At 42.7% G+C, this 17,175-nt stretch overlaps 1 protein-coding gene across 6 annotated transcripts in view; it reads left to right on the plus strand.

The window, feature by feature from the left end:
- Window positions 1-20: 20 nt before the first annotated feature.
- The window catches only part of ZNF571 (zinc finger protein 571), a 34,446-nt gene continuing 17,291 nt past the window's right edge, over window positions 21-17,175 (plus strand). Inside the window, exons 1-4 of one of the 6 annotated variants that reach the window (XM_037991254.2) lie at window positions 90-129; window positions 3,855-3,897; window positions 8,880-8,966; window positions 11,239-11,365. In XM_037991254.2, coding sequence (XP_037847182.1) covers window positions 8,958-8,966; window positions 11,239-11,365 — 136 coding nt within the window. In that variant the 5' untranslated portion in view covers window positions 90-129; window positions 3,855-3,897; window positions 8,880-8,957. Of the gene's footprint in view, window positions 786-3,854; window positions 3,898-8,879; window positions 8,967-11,238; window positions 11,366-17,175 lie in introns of all 6 variants that reach the window. The other 5 variants (XM_037991253.2, XM_037991255.2, XM_007996617.3 and 2 more) reach the window with 5 other exon arrangements.

Consider the following 17,175-nt stretch of genomic DNA (forward strand, 5'->3'; position numbering starts at 1 on the left):
CCTGCGCAGAGACGACCCGGCCGGTTTCCAGTTGTAGACTACGTTTCCCGAAGGCCCCTGCGTCGCTGCGCCCCGTCGTACACCTACGCTGTTACGTCTTGACGCACGGAGCCTGTCTGCGCCGGCCAGGTGAGTGGGCGGCCTCACCGGGAACCGCTCGCTGATTTTGGTTTGGCGCATTGAGAAAGAAGCTCTTGTATGGTGCTGGGAATACCGGGGTCCTGGCTTGGGCTCGGTGCTGACAGGAAAGGGACGGTGCTCTAGGCTGATTACTTATGGAAGTCGGCCTTGCGGATGCGGAGGGGTGTCGGCACCGTCACTTTGGTTCTGGGAGCGGCGGGGGCGTGGTGCTGCTAGTTGTGTTCCTTCGCCCCGAATTTATGAGTGTGCGCCTGGAGCCCCTGTCCGGGAATAAAATCGGCACCATCACTTTGGGATAGGGAGCCTAGAGAGAGAGGCGGTTGTTACTAGTAGTGTTCCTCCGCCCTGGACGTGTGCGTGTGCGCTTGTGCGGCCGCGGAGTGGGCTCTCCTGCCGCCTGGTAATGCTCCCAGCCCTTGGCCCTCCCGTGCCGCAGTATTCCTCGTGTGACACGGACAGCGTTACGCTAGCTGAGAATCGTGCGGTTACAGCTGCTGCAGTTCCTTTGCAGAGTAAGAGACTCCTTTTGAAGTTTCCCTGATGGTGAGGCTTTACCACGGAGGTGTCTTAGGAAGAAGACCACTGTTAAAGATGTCCCATTCTAGCTTGAGAGCCCTGTGGGGAAGACTAATCCTTTCCTAGAGGTTGGTGTGATCCTAAATTGTTTTGTCTGCTCCGAGAGCTCTGATGTTCTATGATTCTTTTTTCTTTTCTCTGTTCTGTGTTTTCGAAGAGAGGCACCCGGAGGAAAAGAGTATCGCACTTCTGAAAGTCTTGTGTGAAGTTCCTATTTTCTTTCTAACCTCAAATTTCTTCCTTTCCGAAACGTTTTCTACTTCCAGCAACATCTTCCTAAGGAAGAACCAGCCATTCTAGTGACTGGTCCCTAGGCACCCCATAAATGATGCTCCGGGGATGGGATCATCAGCTTAGCTCTACTCCCCAGCCACACTACACTTCTCCTTTCCACCCAGTGATACAACACTCCTTTCTGGTCTAAGGTTTTTTTGTTTTGTTTTTGAGACGGAGTCTTGCTCTGTAGCCCAGGCTGGAGTGCAGTGGCCGGATCTCAGCTCACTGCTAGCTCCGCCCCCCGGGTTCCCGCCATTCACCTGCCTCAGCCTCCTGAGTAGCTGGGACTACAGGCGCCCACCACCTCGCCCGGCTAGTTTTTTTGTATTTTTTAGTAGAGACGGGGTTTCACCGTGTTAGCCAGGATGGTCTCGATCTCCTGACCTCGTGATCCACCCGTCTCAGCCTCCCAAAGTGCTGGGATTACAGGCTTGAGCCACCGCGCCTGGCCATTTTTTTGTATTTTTAGTAGAGACGGGGTTTCACCGTGTTAGCCAGGATGGTCTCGATCTCCTGACCTCGTGATCCGCCCACCTCGGCCTCCCAAAGTGCTGGGATTACAGGCGTGAGCCACCGCGCCCGGCCTGGTCTAAGGTTTTGATGAAAAATAACTGTACTTTCTGGAGGGCAATTTGAAGACTTTTACAATTTTAACTTTATTGTGGATGTTTTCAGGCAGGATAGAGAATAATACAAACCCCAACATGTTCAACACCTAGCTGTAATTAAAAACATTTGTAAATACCTTTGTATCAGTCCTTCCCCCTTTTTTCCTGTAGTATTTCAAAATCATATTTTATCCTCCTGTAAGCATATATGACCAAAAAGACGTTATATTTTAAAATAACCATGATGCTGTTATACCAATATTAAAAAAAAACCTAACAATAAGTTTAAAACAATAAGTTTGTTTCTTATGTTGGTGTAACAGCATGGTGGTGATTTCGTAATATAGTATACCCCCATATTCAAATTTTCCCAATTATTTCGAACACACATTTTTACAATAGGTGTGTTCAAATCTGGATCCGGATAGAGTCCACACATTGCATTTGGTGGCCAAACCTCTTAAACTTATTTAATCCATGAGAGTTTCCCTCCTGTGTTTTGTTTTGGTTTGTTTTAATTGGTGCTGTTGATTTGTAGAAAAACTAGATCATCTGCCCCGTAGAATATTTTGTATGCTGCTTTTAGCTAATTGCTTCTTTGTACTGTCATATAATTTGTTTTCCGTTCCTTCATATTTCTGTAAACAGGCAGTTAGATCCAGAGGCTTGATTGGATTCGGATCAGGTTTTCCATAAATCACGTTTAATTCATAGTTGATGTTATTTCCTATGACATCACATCATGAGGCCCTTACAGTCTGGTGTTCCACTTTCAGTGATGTCATATTGATGTGTTTAAATGCTGCCCATGTAATCCTTTCCTTTTTTTCACCTAAAGCATGCATTCTCAGGCCGGGCACGGTGGCTCAACCCTGTAATCCCAGCACTTTGGGAGGCCGAGGCGGGCGGATCACGAGGTCAGGAGATCGAGACCATTCTGGCTAACATGGTGAAACGCCGTCTCTACTAAAAATACAAAAAACTAGCCGGGCGAGGTGGCGGGCGCCTGTAGTCCCAGCTACTCGGGAGGCTGAGCCAGGAGAATGGCGTGAACCTGGGAGGCGGAGCTTGCAGTGAGCTGAGATCCAGCCACTGCACTCCAGCCTGGGCGACAGAGCGAGACTCCGTCTCAAAAAAAAAAAAAAAAAAAAAAGCATGCACTCTCAATGAGGGTAGAGGATATCACCTTCCAAGGGGGTGAAACTTGGTTTTTGAGAAAGAAGAGGACAAAAACTCTTAGGTATTACAATGATCTGTGGTCCTTCAAAGGGCCACAGTACATAAACATATATACAGTATATCTATGGTAATAAAATTTCATGCGAGTGGTGGCTTTTAGAGAAAAGTATCAAAAAGGCTCCTAGGGATATGACCACGAAAAATATTAGAAGGGTTAAGCAGCACTGATCTAAAGGTTATAACGCCCACGTACGATTGATACCAAGATCCATTCTTTCTTTTTTTTCCTAACTGTCGCCCAGGCTGGAGTGCAATGGTACGATCTCGGCTCACTGCAGCCTCCACCTCCTGGGTTCAAACGCTTCTCCTGCCTCAGCCTCCTGAGTAGCTGGCATTACAGGCGTGTGCCACCACACCTGGCTAATTTTTGTATTTTTAGTAGAGACAGGGTTTCACCATGTTGCCCAGGCTAGTCTTGAACTCCTGGCCTCAAGTGATCCACCCACCTCAGCTTCCCAAAGTGCTGGGATTACAGGTGTGAGGCACCATGCCTGGCCTATTATTTCATTAACGGTTATATATGGTGATTTTAAAAAATTCTCTCTATTCCTTCTGTATTCATTAGTTGTAGTTCTTCTATATATAAGAATTTTTCTTCGTCAAGTATTTGGTTATCTTAAAATACAGTCCATAGCCAGGCGCAGTGGCTCACGCCTGTAATCCCAGCACTTTGGGAGGCTGAGGCAAGCGAATCATCTGAGGTGGGGAGTTCGAGGCCAGCGTGACCAACGTGGAGAAACCTCATCTCTACTAAAAATACAAAATGAGCCGGGCATTGTGGCGCATGTCTGTAGTCCTAGTTACTCGGGAGGCTGAGGCAGGAGAATCACTTGAACCCGGGAGGCGGAGGTTGCGGTGAGCCGAGATGGTGCCATTGCACTCCAGCCTGGGCAACAAGAGTGAGACTCCATCTCTAAATAAATAAATAAATAAATAAATAAATAAATAAATAAATAAAGTTCATATGGAAAGGCAGAATAATTGATTTGATTCTTTCCCTTTATGTATTTTCAGAGAAATGAGTTGGTGCCCTTCAACCATCTAAGGAGTCCCAAAAGTGAGTTAGTTTGTTTTGAATACCGTATGTTTCAAACTGTTGTGATCATTATTCTGTTTTATATCAAACTGCTCTTTTTTAAGCCAGTGGTAGTCCTTTCCAGGCAGTTCTGTGTCTTTCTGTCATGATTCTAGTAGAGTTGATAGCGATTTGCTTTCTGGCAGAACAAATGATCCCAAGATCACCTTCTACATTTCCTGTGCCAGGCCTGAAATGAGCCATTTCTCTAAGGAGTTCTGATTCCTCTTGTGGTATATAGTGTACAGTGACCCCTGTCTGGGCATTTGAGTTTCTCAATGCCATAGGGCCGTCATTTAATCTAGGTCATTTCAGGGAACAAAGCTAATAACTTGTTTTTAAAGTGTAAATCATGAATCATGAATTTATAATAATAGTTCAGACAAATTACAGAGTATTTTCTTGTTTGCTTTTTATACTTGTATCTCTGTTTTATGCTAACAATCTTAGTTGCTGAAACATTAATTTATGTTCTTTATTCTAAAATATAATTGTTTGAAAACAACAGTAACTGTCACTACTGTTAAGATAGAGAGTGCATTTTAGATTTCTTTTGTTTTTTTTTTTTGCTATATTTAAGTTTCATGGATTACATTTGGTTATGCCTCTTTAGTCTTTTAATTAAAAATTAGAAAATTTTTTTTTTTTTTGAGACAGAGTCTCACTCTGTCGCCCAGGCTGGAGTGTAGTGGCCGGATCTCAGCTCACTGCAAGCTCCGCCTCCCGGGTTTTACAGCATTCTCCTGCCTTAGCCTCCCGAGTAGCTGGGACTACAGGCGCCCACCACCTCGCCTGGCTAGTTTTTTGTATTTTTTAGTAGAGACAGGGTTTCACTGGGTTAGGCAGGATGGTCTCGATCTCCTGACTTCGTGATCCGCCCGTCTCGGCCTCCCAAAGTGCTGGGATTACAGGCTTGAGAAATTTTTATTTTGATATAATATTACACTTACAGAGAAGTTGCAAAAATAGTAGAAAAAACTCTCCTATGCCCTTACATATTTATCAGTTTTTTAACATTTTGCTTTTTTGTTTGCTAATTCTCTCTACATATATACTTCTGAACTACTTGATAGTAATTTTCAAACATCATTTTCCTTTATCTATAATTAGTGTATTTTCTGAGCACGGGGACTATAACTACAGTTCATTTATTAAAACAAAGAAGTGTAGCAGAGTTAAGTAATAACTAATCCAGAGTTCATAGAAGAATTTCACCAATTGTTACAATTTTGTCCTTATAGCCTTTTTTGTTTTTGTTTTTGTTTTTGTTTTGAAACAGAGTCGCACTCTGTCAAGGCTGGAGTGCAGTATGGGCAGATCTTGGCTCACTGCAAGCTCCGCCTCCTGGGTTCATGCCATTCTCCTGCCTCAGCCTCCCAAGTAGCTGGGACTGCAGGCGCTTGCCACCATGCCCGGCTAATTTTTTTTTTTTTTTTTTTTTTTGAGTAGAGACAGGGTTTCACTGTGTTAGCCAGGATGGTCTTGATCTCCTGACCTCGTGATCCACCCGCCTTGTCCTCCCAAAGTGCTGGGATTACAGGCGTGAGTCACTGTGCTCAGCCCCTTATAGCCTTTTTTGCCCCTTATCTGGTGTCCAATTTAAAATCATATCTAGGATCAAACATTTCATTTAATTAAAACATCTCTTTAGTCTCTCTTAATCGGAAACAGTTCCTGGACTTTTCTTTGATCCTTTGTGATCCTGACTTTTTTGAAAAGCACAGGCCAGTTACTTTGTAGATTGTTCCTCAGTTTGTATGTGTTTGATATTTCCTCGTGATTCAATTCAAGTGTGCTTTTTTTAAAATTTTGAGACGGAGTCTCGCTCTGTTGCCCAGGCTGGAGGGCAGTGGCGCGATCTTGGCTCACTGTAACCTCCGACTCCCAGGTTCAAGCAATTCTTTGCCTCAGCCTCCCAAGTAGCTGGAATTACAGGTGCCTGCCACCACACCCAGCTAATTTTTGCATTTTTTTTTTTTTTTTTGCAGGAATACTGCTTCAGTTTATTGGCCAGCACCTTCAGTTAGTTGCTTTTTGTATTATGTCCAGATCTGATAGGTGTATCTTCAAGGAATTTAGTCCAATAGGATCTTAATGATATTGGATTCAGAAGTCTTCTCAATTTAGTTTCAATTTGAATTTCTCTTATTTAAGTGAGGATGAACATATTTTAAATGTTGAATGGCCATTGACTTTTCTTTTTTTATGAATTATCTGTTGCCTGTTTTAAATAATGATTTTTTATCTTTCTCTTGATTGTTTTCTCTTGATTTTTTAAAATACAACTCTTTGGATTTTAGGACACTCTGTTTTTTATTTAAGTAAGTTGTGCATATTTTCTCCCATTTTGTCATTTGTCTGTGTTTGTATTCCTTTAGGCAATTTTTAAATATAGTAATATTTATTCATATGATTGTGAGACACAGAATGTTCCCCTCTTAACTGTGTCCCCAGTTAAGAAGGACACAGTCTATTTTTCCTTCTAGCATTTTTTTGATTTTTTTTTTTTTTTTTTTTTTTTTGAGATGGGGTTTTGCTCTTGTCGCCCAGGCTGGAGTGCAGTAGCATGATCTCGGCGCACTGCAACCTCCACCTGCTGGGTTCAAACGATTATCTTGCCTTAGCCTCCCAAGTAGCTGGGACTACAAGCACCTGCCACCACACCCAGCTAATTTTTGTATTTTTAGTAGAGACGGGGTTTTACCACATTTGCCAGGCTGGCTGCGAACTCCTGACCTCAGGTGATCCACCTGCCTCAGCCTCCCAAAGTGCTGGGATTATAGGCATGAGCTACCACTCCCTGCCAATTTCATTTTTTAATATTTAGATATCTTATATATTTGGAGTTAATTTTGGTATATGGTATAAAATGGGGTTCCAATATTACCTTTCTCCAATAATATTTACTGAATAATCCACCTTTCCCTAGAGATCAGGGATTCTATTCTGTTACATTAATCTTTTCTTTCCATTCATATGCAGTATCCAACTTTTTAAAAATAAAATTTCAACTTTTATTTTAGATTCAGGGGGTACATGTGCAGGTTTGTTGTATGGTTTATTGTGTGATGCTGAGGTTTGGGGTATGATCCAGTCACCCAGGTAGTGAGCAGGATACCTGATAGGTAGGTAGGTTTCATCGTTTGCCATCCTCCTCCTCTCCCTGCTCTAGTAGTTGCCAGTGTCAGTGTTCTCATCTTTATGTTTATGTGTACCCAGTGCTTAGCTTCCAGTTATAAAGGATAACATGTGGTATTTGGTTTTGCTTCTGTGTTAATTCATTTAGGATAATGGCCTCTAGCCACATCTGTGTTGCTGCAGAGGACATGATTTCGTTCTTTTTTACAGTATCCAACATTTTAATGATAGGAGTGGTATTCTGAAATCTCTGCTGTCTTTATTATCAGGCATTTTCTTCCAATTGTTGCTTTTTAATATTCTTGCTTGTTGAATTTAAATTGAATATATCTGCTTTCATACTTGTATTTTTATTGGGGTCATAGTTAATTTGTATATCATGTATCAAATATCCTATTAACTTGCAGAGATTAACATCTTTATATCATTTTATATATATAATTTTAACCCATGGGATTTTTTTTTTTTTTTTGAGATGGAGTCTCGTTCTGTCACCCAGGCTGGATTGCAGTGGTGTGATCTTGGCTCACTGCAACCTCCACCTCCTGGGTACAAGTGATTCTCCTGCTTTAGCCTCCCAAGTAGCTGGGACTACAAGCACCTGCCACCACACCCAGCTAATTTTTGTATTTTTAGTAGCCATGTTGGCCAGGCTGGTCTCGAACTCCTGACTTCAAGTGATCCGCCTGCCTCGGCCTCCCTGGGATTACAGGCATGAGCCACCACACGCAGCCAACCCGTGTATCCTTAATGACGACGATATTGCCTCAACGGAGTTGAAAATTGGTTAGCGGGGAGGACAAAATCTTAGATAGTACAGCGGCTTTTGGCGCTTCAAAGCTCAACTATACCAAACAAAGTCTTACTTAAATAATTTACCTGCTCTCTTACCGGGTTTTCTTGGTATCACATGAGCAACACTGATGTTAAGTTCATGGATTATACATGTACGCAAGATCAGTGCTACCAAAAAAAAAAAAAAAAGGATCAGTGCTACAAAACTATGGCAGGTAGATGACTGTAGTTGGAGAATTTGCTCAATCTTGAAGTCATATTGCACGAGGCGGTGTGCTGCGCCCACATTGGCTGTCATGTGAATGTTGTTCATATTTGACCCTCAGTGCTTTTGTGTGTGCCATGGCTTGGAGAATTAGATTACAGTTAAAATAGTTTGTTTTGTTATTCTACAAAAGTTATTCAACCTGTGAAATAAACAAATCCAGACTTAGGTAAGGAATGACTATTTATTCATAGAAACATTACAGTAAGGGAAGAGGTGTTGTAATTGGAAGAACACTACAACCATAAGATCTGCAAGCATAGCAAAGGTCAGGCATAAAGGAATTTTCTTTTATAGGGAAGAGTAAACAGGCAAAAAAGAACTAGCTTCAGGGGAGTGGGATGAGACTGTTTTGGATCTGTTGACTCTGATGTGTCTGTCAAAATGTCTGTGAGTCTAGCTGATGTTCATGATGTCTGAAAGGAGGCCACATTTTGGTCTCTGAAGCGCCTTCCTAAGATTGGGAGCAAAGCACCTCACTTTGGGTCCAGGGGGATGGTGGGGGACTCCCTGGGCATGCCCCTGTTCTACTGTGGAGGTGAAGATGCCATGGGAAAGTAACAGCACCTAGGGTCCTGTTCAACATGGACATTAAGGAAAGGTCTGGCCTGAACCCCTTCTGCAGTAGCTGGCTTCCACTGGGTTTGTGGAAGGACTGAGATTTTTTCCAAATTCCCAAAAGAGGAGAAGTAAAGGTAGTTCTAAGTAGTTTTATTTTGTGGGCTGTGAGCCAACTCTAATTTTATGACTTTTTTTCCTTCTCCAGCACTGGCTTCTCTGGACTTTGAACACCTCCAGGAAAGGAACCCAGAAAATCGATCAGTTCTGACAGTTCTAAAAAACCATGCCCCACGTGAGTTGCTGTTTCTTTCCTTCTTGAAGTACAATCATTTTGTTGTGTAATGTGAACACCAGATTTATTTATCCCAGAATTTCCTGCCTTGTTTGGTCCCTTAAGGGAACTGCTGCCAAAGTCTCCCATCCTAGTGAGTAATAGTAGCAAAGAGCCCAATTCTTCTCAGTGCTTTTCCCCTCTCCAAACAGTTTTTAGATATTCATTCAGCAGATAATTCTGCATTGTCCACAGGCATAGTCTTCTTCCCAGAGCTCTGAGGGAACAGAAATACCTCCTTTTAAGAATGGTACACGTTAGTACCACGGTTTGGTGAGGTAGAGATGAGTGTTTGAACGTGACACATGACAAAGTTTGGTCTTCTCTACAAACCTGCATTTTCCACTTGAAAGTGACAGCATTTTTTTGTTGGATGTTCCTAGTCTCAGTGTGTGGCAAGATTTTCCGTGAAACTTTGAGGATTGAATGGGAACAGGGTCCTGTGAAGGAAGGGCTCTTGTTCCTGATATAGTTTCCTGTTGCTGCTGTTACTAATAACCACTATACTTAGTGGCTTAAATCAGTATAATTATGATTTATACTTCTGCTGGTCAGAAGTCTGAAATCAGTCTGAAAGGGCTAATATCATAGTATTAGCAGAACCATGTTCCTTCTGGAGGTTCTAGAAGACTGGAGAATCTGTTTCCTTGTCTTTTTCTGGTTCTAAAGGCCGTCCACGGTCCCTGGGGTGTGGCTTCCATCTGTTTTCAAAGCCAGCAATCACATTTCGACCTTTGCTTTCATCATCACATTTCCTTCTTTTACTCACCTGCCTCCCTCTATCACTTATAAATACATTGGGCCCAACCAGATAATCCAGGATAATCCCCTCTCAAGATCCTTAATTTAATTGCACTTCTAAAGTCCCCTTTGCCATGTAAGGTAAGGTATACATAGGTTTTGTAACCAAATTCAGGTCCAGACCACTTGCCACTTGAAAGCTCAAGAGATGAGCATTGGTGAAAGGAAGGTTAGCTTTATTCAGGAAGCCAGCAACCCAGAGGAGGCAGTGAACTCGTGTTCAAAGACCACTGAGTTCTGTCTCCATATCAGGGGATTTTAAGGGAAATTAGGAAAAATGATGATCAAAACATTCTTGTGAAATGTGCAGTCTCAGGTCATTGCTTTCTTGATCAGTGTTTTGTGGCCTTCTGTAGGTGCCGTCAGCCTATTCTTATCAGGCCGGTCAGCCCATTCCCAGAGTTGTTAGTCTGCATATTTTAATTCTCTTATCTCTGTTGAAGGTCCTGTTTTCCTGAGACTGTTCTTACTAAATAATCTACAAAGTCAAGCAAAGTAATAATTATATTTAAGCAAGCAAGCTTTTCTTTAACATTGAGTCAGTACTGTTACTGTTTCAGGGATTAGGTTGTGGACATGTTTGGGGGTCCTTTATTGTGCCTTCCACAACCCTCTTGCCCAGGAACCAATGAGAGAGGATGATCATAGTCAAGTTCACCTTGGGATTTCCCGGAATGTACCAGTTCAGAGTGATGTCTCTGTGTGCCTGGACTGGCATCCAGTACCTTGCTGTAGCCTAGGAACAAGGAAAATAGGAGCAAATAAAACATGCCAGATGCATACTCTCAAGAATTATAGATTCTAAGAGCTCAAAGACATTAGAGAATTTGTCTAATTCAAATACTCCCAAATAAGCAGATCATTTTGTACATAAAATGGAAATATCATATGTCCATTCTATTCTGGGACATAATAACTTGATGAATCTGAGTCTTCAAAAAATTCTTAGGTTATATTCAAATTTTATTTTCTAACCTAGAGATTTGTTAAACATTGGAAAAAATTCATCTTTTTAAAAGTCTTTAAAGGCAGAAGGGAGAGCAAGAACTTGTATTGATTGAGAGTATATTAGTTATTGAGGATTTGAAAGCTTAATCTGCTGTGCAGTTAAAATCTGCTGTGAAATAAATGCATGCAGTATTTTATTTAATCAAGAAACTGCACACATCTGGACATTTGGCGTTTTAAATTCTCAGACCTTTCTGGATAATGGAATTGTTCTATTGTACACAGGAAGTTTTATCTGTGGCAGTAGGAATGATAGAGAATCATGTTAATACTATGGTTTAGGCAACCAATTTCCTGTTGAAAACAACACAAAAGAGTAACACAAAAGTGTTACTTGCTTCCTTCAATTACCTCCTCCATTTTCTTCTCATTTCACTTCAGAATCATTGCTGTATTTTCATAAGTAATGGATTTGTTGTTTCAGTTGTTGGTGACTTTCAGGGATGTGGCCATAGACTTCTCTCAGGAGGAATGGGAATGCCTGGACCCTGCTCAGAGGGACTTGTACAGGGATGTGATGTTGGAGAACTACAGCAACCTGATCTCATTGGGTAAGATCATCCTACATAATATTCAGAATTTGTTCCCCATAATTTCTGCCTCATTCATTGTGAATTCTGATCTCCATTCCCTGAGGAAAGGCTTACGTTTGAGTAGAAGGAGAAATGGACATCTCCACTGTGTACCTTTTATCTCTTATCCTTTAGACTGTCACATCTTTCTCTGTCTCTTCCTGTCAGTGTCTCCCTTCTTTGATGGCCAATGGACTAGATTTGAATCTGGGAATCCCCTAGCATGACCATGTACCATTGCCTTTCTTTTAAGCTGGATGTGCAGTCCCTAAGCCAAATGTATGTTCCTTACTAGAGCAAGGAAAGGAACCCTGGATGCTGATGAGAACCATGACAAGACGACAGAGCTCAGGTGAATAAGGGCTGGTCAGTGTCAGCTATTGCTAATAGTACAGCTGATCTGTAGGTGGCAGCACTTTGACGTGTCTGCATGAAGCTCTCTTCAAAGGCCTGTGGAAAGAAGGCTTGAGACATAGGGAGAGCAAGAAGGTTATGTCTGTGAGTTCCCAGTGGAACCTCCCTCCCAACTCCCATTTGCCACTCTTCTGTTTTACATTCCATTTTTGTTTTAATAAGGGAGCTACCTTTGGTCTAGTCTCTTTTGGCCACAATGCTTTTATCTATTTTTCCAATTATGTTTTTTCCCAGTTGCTCTTTTATAGTTAAACTTGGATAAGTATCTCTAGCCAGCACATACCTGCTGAGACTTTGCTATGTTCATAGGTTAGGAGGACCGGAATGATAGCTCTGGGGAGGTAACATTTGAATTGAGACCTGAATAAAGTTGGCTATAAATCAGGGAAATGTGTGTTCAGGCAGAGGGAAGAGAAGATCCTGAGAGAAACTGAGCTTCACTTGTTTGAGAATCAGCAAGAAGGCCAGTGTGGCTACTGAAAGTGGAAATTCGAGGTGAGGTCAGAGAAATAGGCAGAGGTCAAATCATACAGGACCTTGCTGGTTGTTGCAAGCAGTGAGATTTTATCCTAAGTGTGATCAGGAGCCCCTGGCTGATTTTTTTGCAGATAAGTAAAGGATCTTTGTTTAAAGGTCACTCTTGAGTGCTATGTGGACAGTGAGGATAAGAATGAAAGCAGGGGCCGGGCGCGGTGGCTCAAGCCTGTAATCCCAGCACTTCAGGAGGCCGAGACGGGCGGATCACAAGGTCAGGAGATCGAGACTATCCTGGCTAACACAGTGAAACCCCGTCTCTACTAAAAAATACAAAAAACTAGCCGGGTGAGGTGGCGGGCGCCTGTAGTCCCAGCTACTCGGTAGGCTGAGGCAGGAGAATGGCGTAAACTGGGAGGCGGAGCTTGCAGTGAGCTGAGATCCGGGCCACTGCACTCCAGCCTGGGCGACAGAGCGAGACTCCGTCTCAAAAAAAAAAAAAAAAAAAAGTGAAAGCAGGAAGACTAATGAGAGGACTACTTCAGAAGTTCACACTAGAGATAACAGTGACTTGGAATTGGGGAATTGGGTTTAATATGTGGAGGTGAAGAAAACAGGTAATATTTTGAAAGTAGATTTAATACCTTCATAATGGAGTTATTTTGAAGATTGGCAATAGAGGCCTCAGGATTTGGAAGGCTGGAGAAGGAAGTCAAGAGTTATGTATTTGATATGCTCATTAGATATCCGTGTGGCGAAGTTAGATAAGCATTTGGAAGCCTGTGCGTGGAGGGGATAGTCAGGACTGAAGAGATAAATACAGGATTAATCTCTGTACCGAGGAACTGAATGAGATTATGGAGCGAATTGGTTTAGATGGAAGGCAAGGTACAGTTCAAGGACTGAACCATAGGGTGTTCCAACATTCAGTCAGGAACAATCTAGCAAAGGAAATTGAGGACTAACCTGAGTAACCTGTGACCTAGGAAGAAGGAATGCAGTGTATTGGCAGCCAACTGACAAAAGGGCGAAGCAGTTAACTCAGAGAACGCTAAGAGTTCAAGTAAGAGGAAGGCTGAAAACTGGCTATTGGATTTGGCAAGATGAAGGGTGTTGGTGACCCTGACAAGGTGGGTTTGGAAATGAGAGGAACAAAAACCTCATTGGAGAGTATTTAAAAGAGAGTGAGAAAGAAGTAAGTCAACAATAAAAACTAGAGTGGGACAGTGAATTAACTCACCAGGCACTGTTGAAGGCCCATTTGAGGAGCCCTCAAAGTTACAAATAGAGTTTACAAATATTTTAGAAGGTTTTAAGAACACTGTAATAATTAGGGGAAAGAAATGTGATTACAGTTTGTATATGCAGTATTATTTCAACTACATAAAAATCCATGGAACAAATTTAGGAAGGAAATATGGCAAAATGTTAATTATGGTGGTAGGAGAGAAAGAAAAGCAAAAGGTATAGACAGGAAGCGTGCATACCTCTTGAGAAGTGTTACCACTCTCCTGTCCACTGCAGCTCCCTTCCACTGCCGCTCCTGTCCACTGCCGCTCCTGTCCACTGCAGCTCCCGTCCACTGCAGCTCCCGTCCACTGCAGCTGCCATCCACTGCAGCTCCTGTCCACTGCAGGGTGAACCACAGAATCAGGAGAGCTTTTTGTTTTGTTTTGTTTTGTTTTCAAAGGAGAGTCTTTAAAATGGTGGTAAGCTGGGCATGATGGCTCAAGCCTGTAATCCCAGCACTTTGGGAGGCTAAGGTGGGTGAATTGCTTGAGCCCAGGAGTTCGGGACCAGCCTGAGCAACACAGCAAAACCCCATCTCTACTTAAAATAAAAATTAACAGGGTATTTTGGCATATGCCTGTGGTCCTAGCTACTTTGGAGACTGAGGTGGGAGGATCATTTGAGCCCCAAGGTCGAGGTTGCAGTGAACCATGATCACGCCACTGCATTTCAGCCTGGGCAACAGCAAGACCATGTCAAAAAAAAAAAAAAAAAGAAAGGAAAGGAAAGAAAGGGAAAGAAAGAGAGAGAGAGAGAGAGAAAGGAAGGAAGGAAAGAAAGGAAGGAAATGAAAGAAAGGAAGAAAGCCGGAGGGGTGGTATAAAGGTAAATGATCTGGTAACTTAAGTGGTGGTGGTCAAAAAGGACGGTTGCTTGAAATTGTGCTTTAAGAGGTGTTATTGGTAATAACATCCTTTGACATATATTATTATGTTAGTACAAGTTGTGCTAATCATTGTTGAAAAGAGACTATTATGGATTTGGCAATTGGGGGTAGAAAACATGATGTTTGGGAATGAAATGTTTAGAATATAAATGGTCCTAACGTTGTAGGAATAGTGAAAGATGTAAATAAATTTTAGCTTGCCTTTTTCCCAAGGGGGCCTCATGTTTTATGCCTTCAGTGTTCTTTGGTGATGGATTTTAAGAATAGGCATATTTCAAAAATTTTAATTGAAGTAAACAGTGCTAGAATTACTGAAAAAAATTATGTGGATGTTTTTAGTTTTGGTATTTAAACATAAATGCTGATCACTTTTCAAAGTGTTATGGTAAAACTAATTCAAGTGTAATAGGCGTCTTAGTTCATATTGTGTTACTATCAAGGATACCCTAGGCTGGGTAATTTATAAAGACCAGAGGTTTATTTGGCTCGTGGTTCTGCAGGTTGTACAAGAAGCATGGCACCTCTTGTCTGTTTGGCTTCTGATGAGGACCTCAGGCCGCTTCCATTCATGATGGAAGGTGAAGGGGAGCCAGTGTGTGCAGAGATCACATGGTGAGAGAGGGGAAAAGTGACAGGCTTTTTTTTTTTTTTAAACAGCTCTCTTAAGAACTAGTAGAGCGAGAGCTCAGTCATCCTTGAGGGAGGGCATTAATCTGTTCTCTGGGGACCAGCCCCCATGACCCAAGCACCTCCCACTAAACCCCATCTCCCAGGACGCCATACTGGGAACTAAATTTCAAGATGAGATTTGGTGGGTACAAACCACATCCAAACCATAGCAGATGATATTTCATGTTGTATATCCATCAATATAGTTATTGTCGTGGCATGTCTGATAAATCAAATGTTGTGGAAAGAAAGTCAGGCTAACACCTACAAATACAAAATGGATTTTGGCTGAGGTTGAGTGTATAACCTGAAAATATGGGAATCAGTGAATAAATCCTGTAATGGTGAAGACTGCACCTATTGATAGAACATGTTAGAAATGTGCTACAGCATACTATGTATCATAAGGATTGATGTCTGCTGATGAGTTCGAACAGTTCCTGTTAGGCCTCCAACTGTCAGCAGAAAAATAAAGCCTAAACCTCATAATATAGCTGGAGATCATTTAATATTACCTCCCTGTGGGGTTGCTAGTCAGTTAAATACTTTAACTCTTGTCAGAATAGCAATAATTATAGTAGCTAGTGTAAAATACATTCAGGTATCAATGTCTATTCCTGCTGTAAATATATTGTAGTCTCATACGATAAAGCTTATGAGCTAAATTGATATTATGGGTCATATTATTTCTATATAATCAAGTGGTTCTTTTTTTTCCAGAATAATAGGTAACAATATGTGAGATTATTCCAAAACCTGGTAAAATAAGAATGTATACCTTTGGATAGACAAAAAAATCAGAATAAATGTTGGTCTAAAAGTGGATCTCCTCCTCCAGCTAGATCAAAAAAAGTGTATTAAGGTTATGGTCTGTCAGCAGTATGGTGATGCTGGTTGCTAGTACTGGGAGAGAGAGTAATAAAAGCACAGCTGCAATTAATAGTGGTGTCTGGTATTAGATATGGCTGGTGGCTTTATATTTATAATTGTAATAAAATTAAAATCAGTAGCTCTTAAAATTGATGAAACACCTGCAAAATGTAATGAGAAAATGGTAAGATCTGCAGAGGCTTCTGCATGTACTAGATCAGGCCATCTTGAGTTATTTTATATGGTGAAAGGTAGGGGTCCAGTTTTGTTCTTCTGCACATGGCTAGCCAGTTATCCCAGCACCATTTATTGAATAGGGAATCCTTTCCCCATTGGTTAAGGCTCACCTGTTTTCCGGTGTCACAGTACTGCTGCTTCCTGTAGAAGGGGCCTCCTCCACAGGGCCTGTGTGATTGGGTGTTGTGCTGGTGTCAGCTGGTTGGGTTGGTCTGACCTCAGGCCCTGGGGGAAACGGTCAGATGCCAGCAGAGTTGGAATGGGGCAAGTAGTTCCCCAGTTACCAGGCCCCTAGCTGGCCCACTGGACAGCCTGTGAGACCTGAAGGGGCTGGACTGCAGTCGTGCTAGCCGAGTTCAGGTGCTGGCTTTGATGCAGGTAGGCGGGACAGGTTGGTTTCCAGGTCACTGGTCAAACTCTCATGCAGGGTCCTACAGAACGCTTAGGTGGTGGGAGCCCAAGGGAATATCAAGATATGTGGGGTTTGGATTTTCAGAAGGGCTCTGGGCTGCAGGTGAAATGTCCAGGTGGGGGCAGGGCGGCTGTGCTGTGGGCCTTTCACTGAAGAGGGCAGGACTCCTGCAATAGAGACTGGCAGCTGCGGGGCACGTGGCGCGCTTGCATTTCCCGCCCTTCCAAACAACGCCGAACTTCACTGTTGAGGGCATGCAGAGGTGCGAGGTGTTATCTGTTACCTCTGGGAGTTTTGCCCCAGAGGAACACAGAACCGCAGGCCGCTGCAGAGTTTAGGCGGAGGTGCCGTTGCTGCAGAGGGGCGGTTGCTGCGCTGGAAGACGGAGCTGGTGAGCCTTAGCCGCCTCAGAGAAGGTAGGGCAGGGGTTGCATGGTCAGCTATCTGGGAGGTTCCTGGGGAAATGCAGAGCCTGCCTGCAGAGTTCTTGTGGAGAGGGTCGCTATGCTACAGAGCTCAGGCGGGAGCAGGGTGGAG

Source organism: Chlorocebus sabaeus, chromosome 6 (genome assembly GCF_047675955.1).
Source record: "Chlorocebus sabaeus isolate Y175 chromosome 6, mChlSab1.0.hap1, whole genome shotgun sequence".
Classification (NCBI taxonomy): Eukaryota; Metazoa; Chordata; class Mammalia; order Primates; family Cercopithecidae; genus Chlorocebus; species Chlorocebus sabaeus.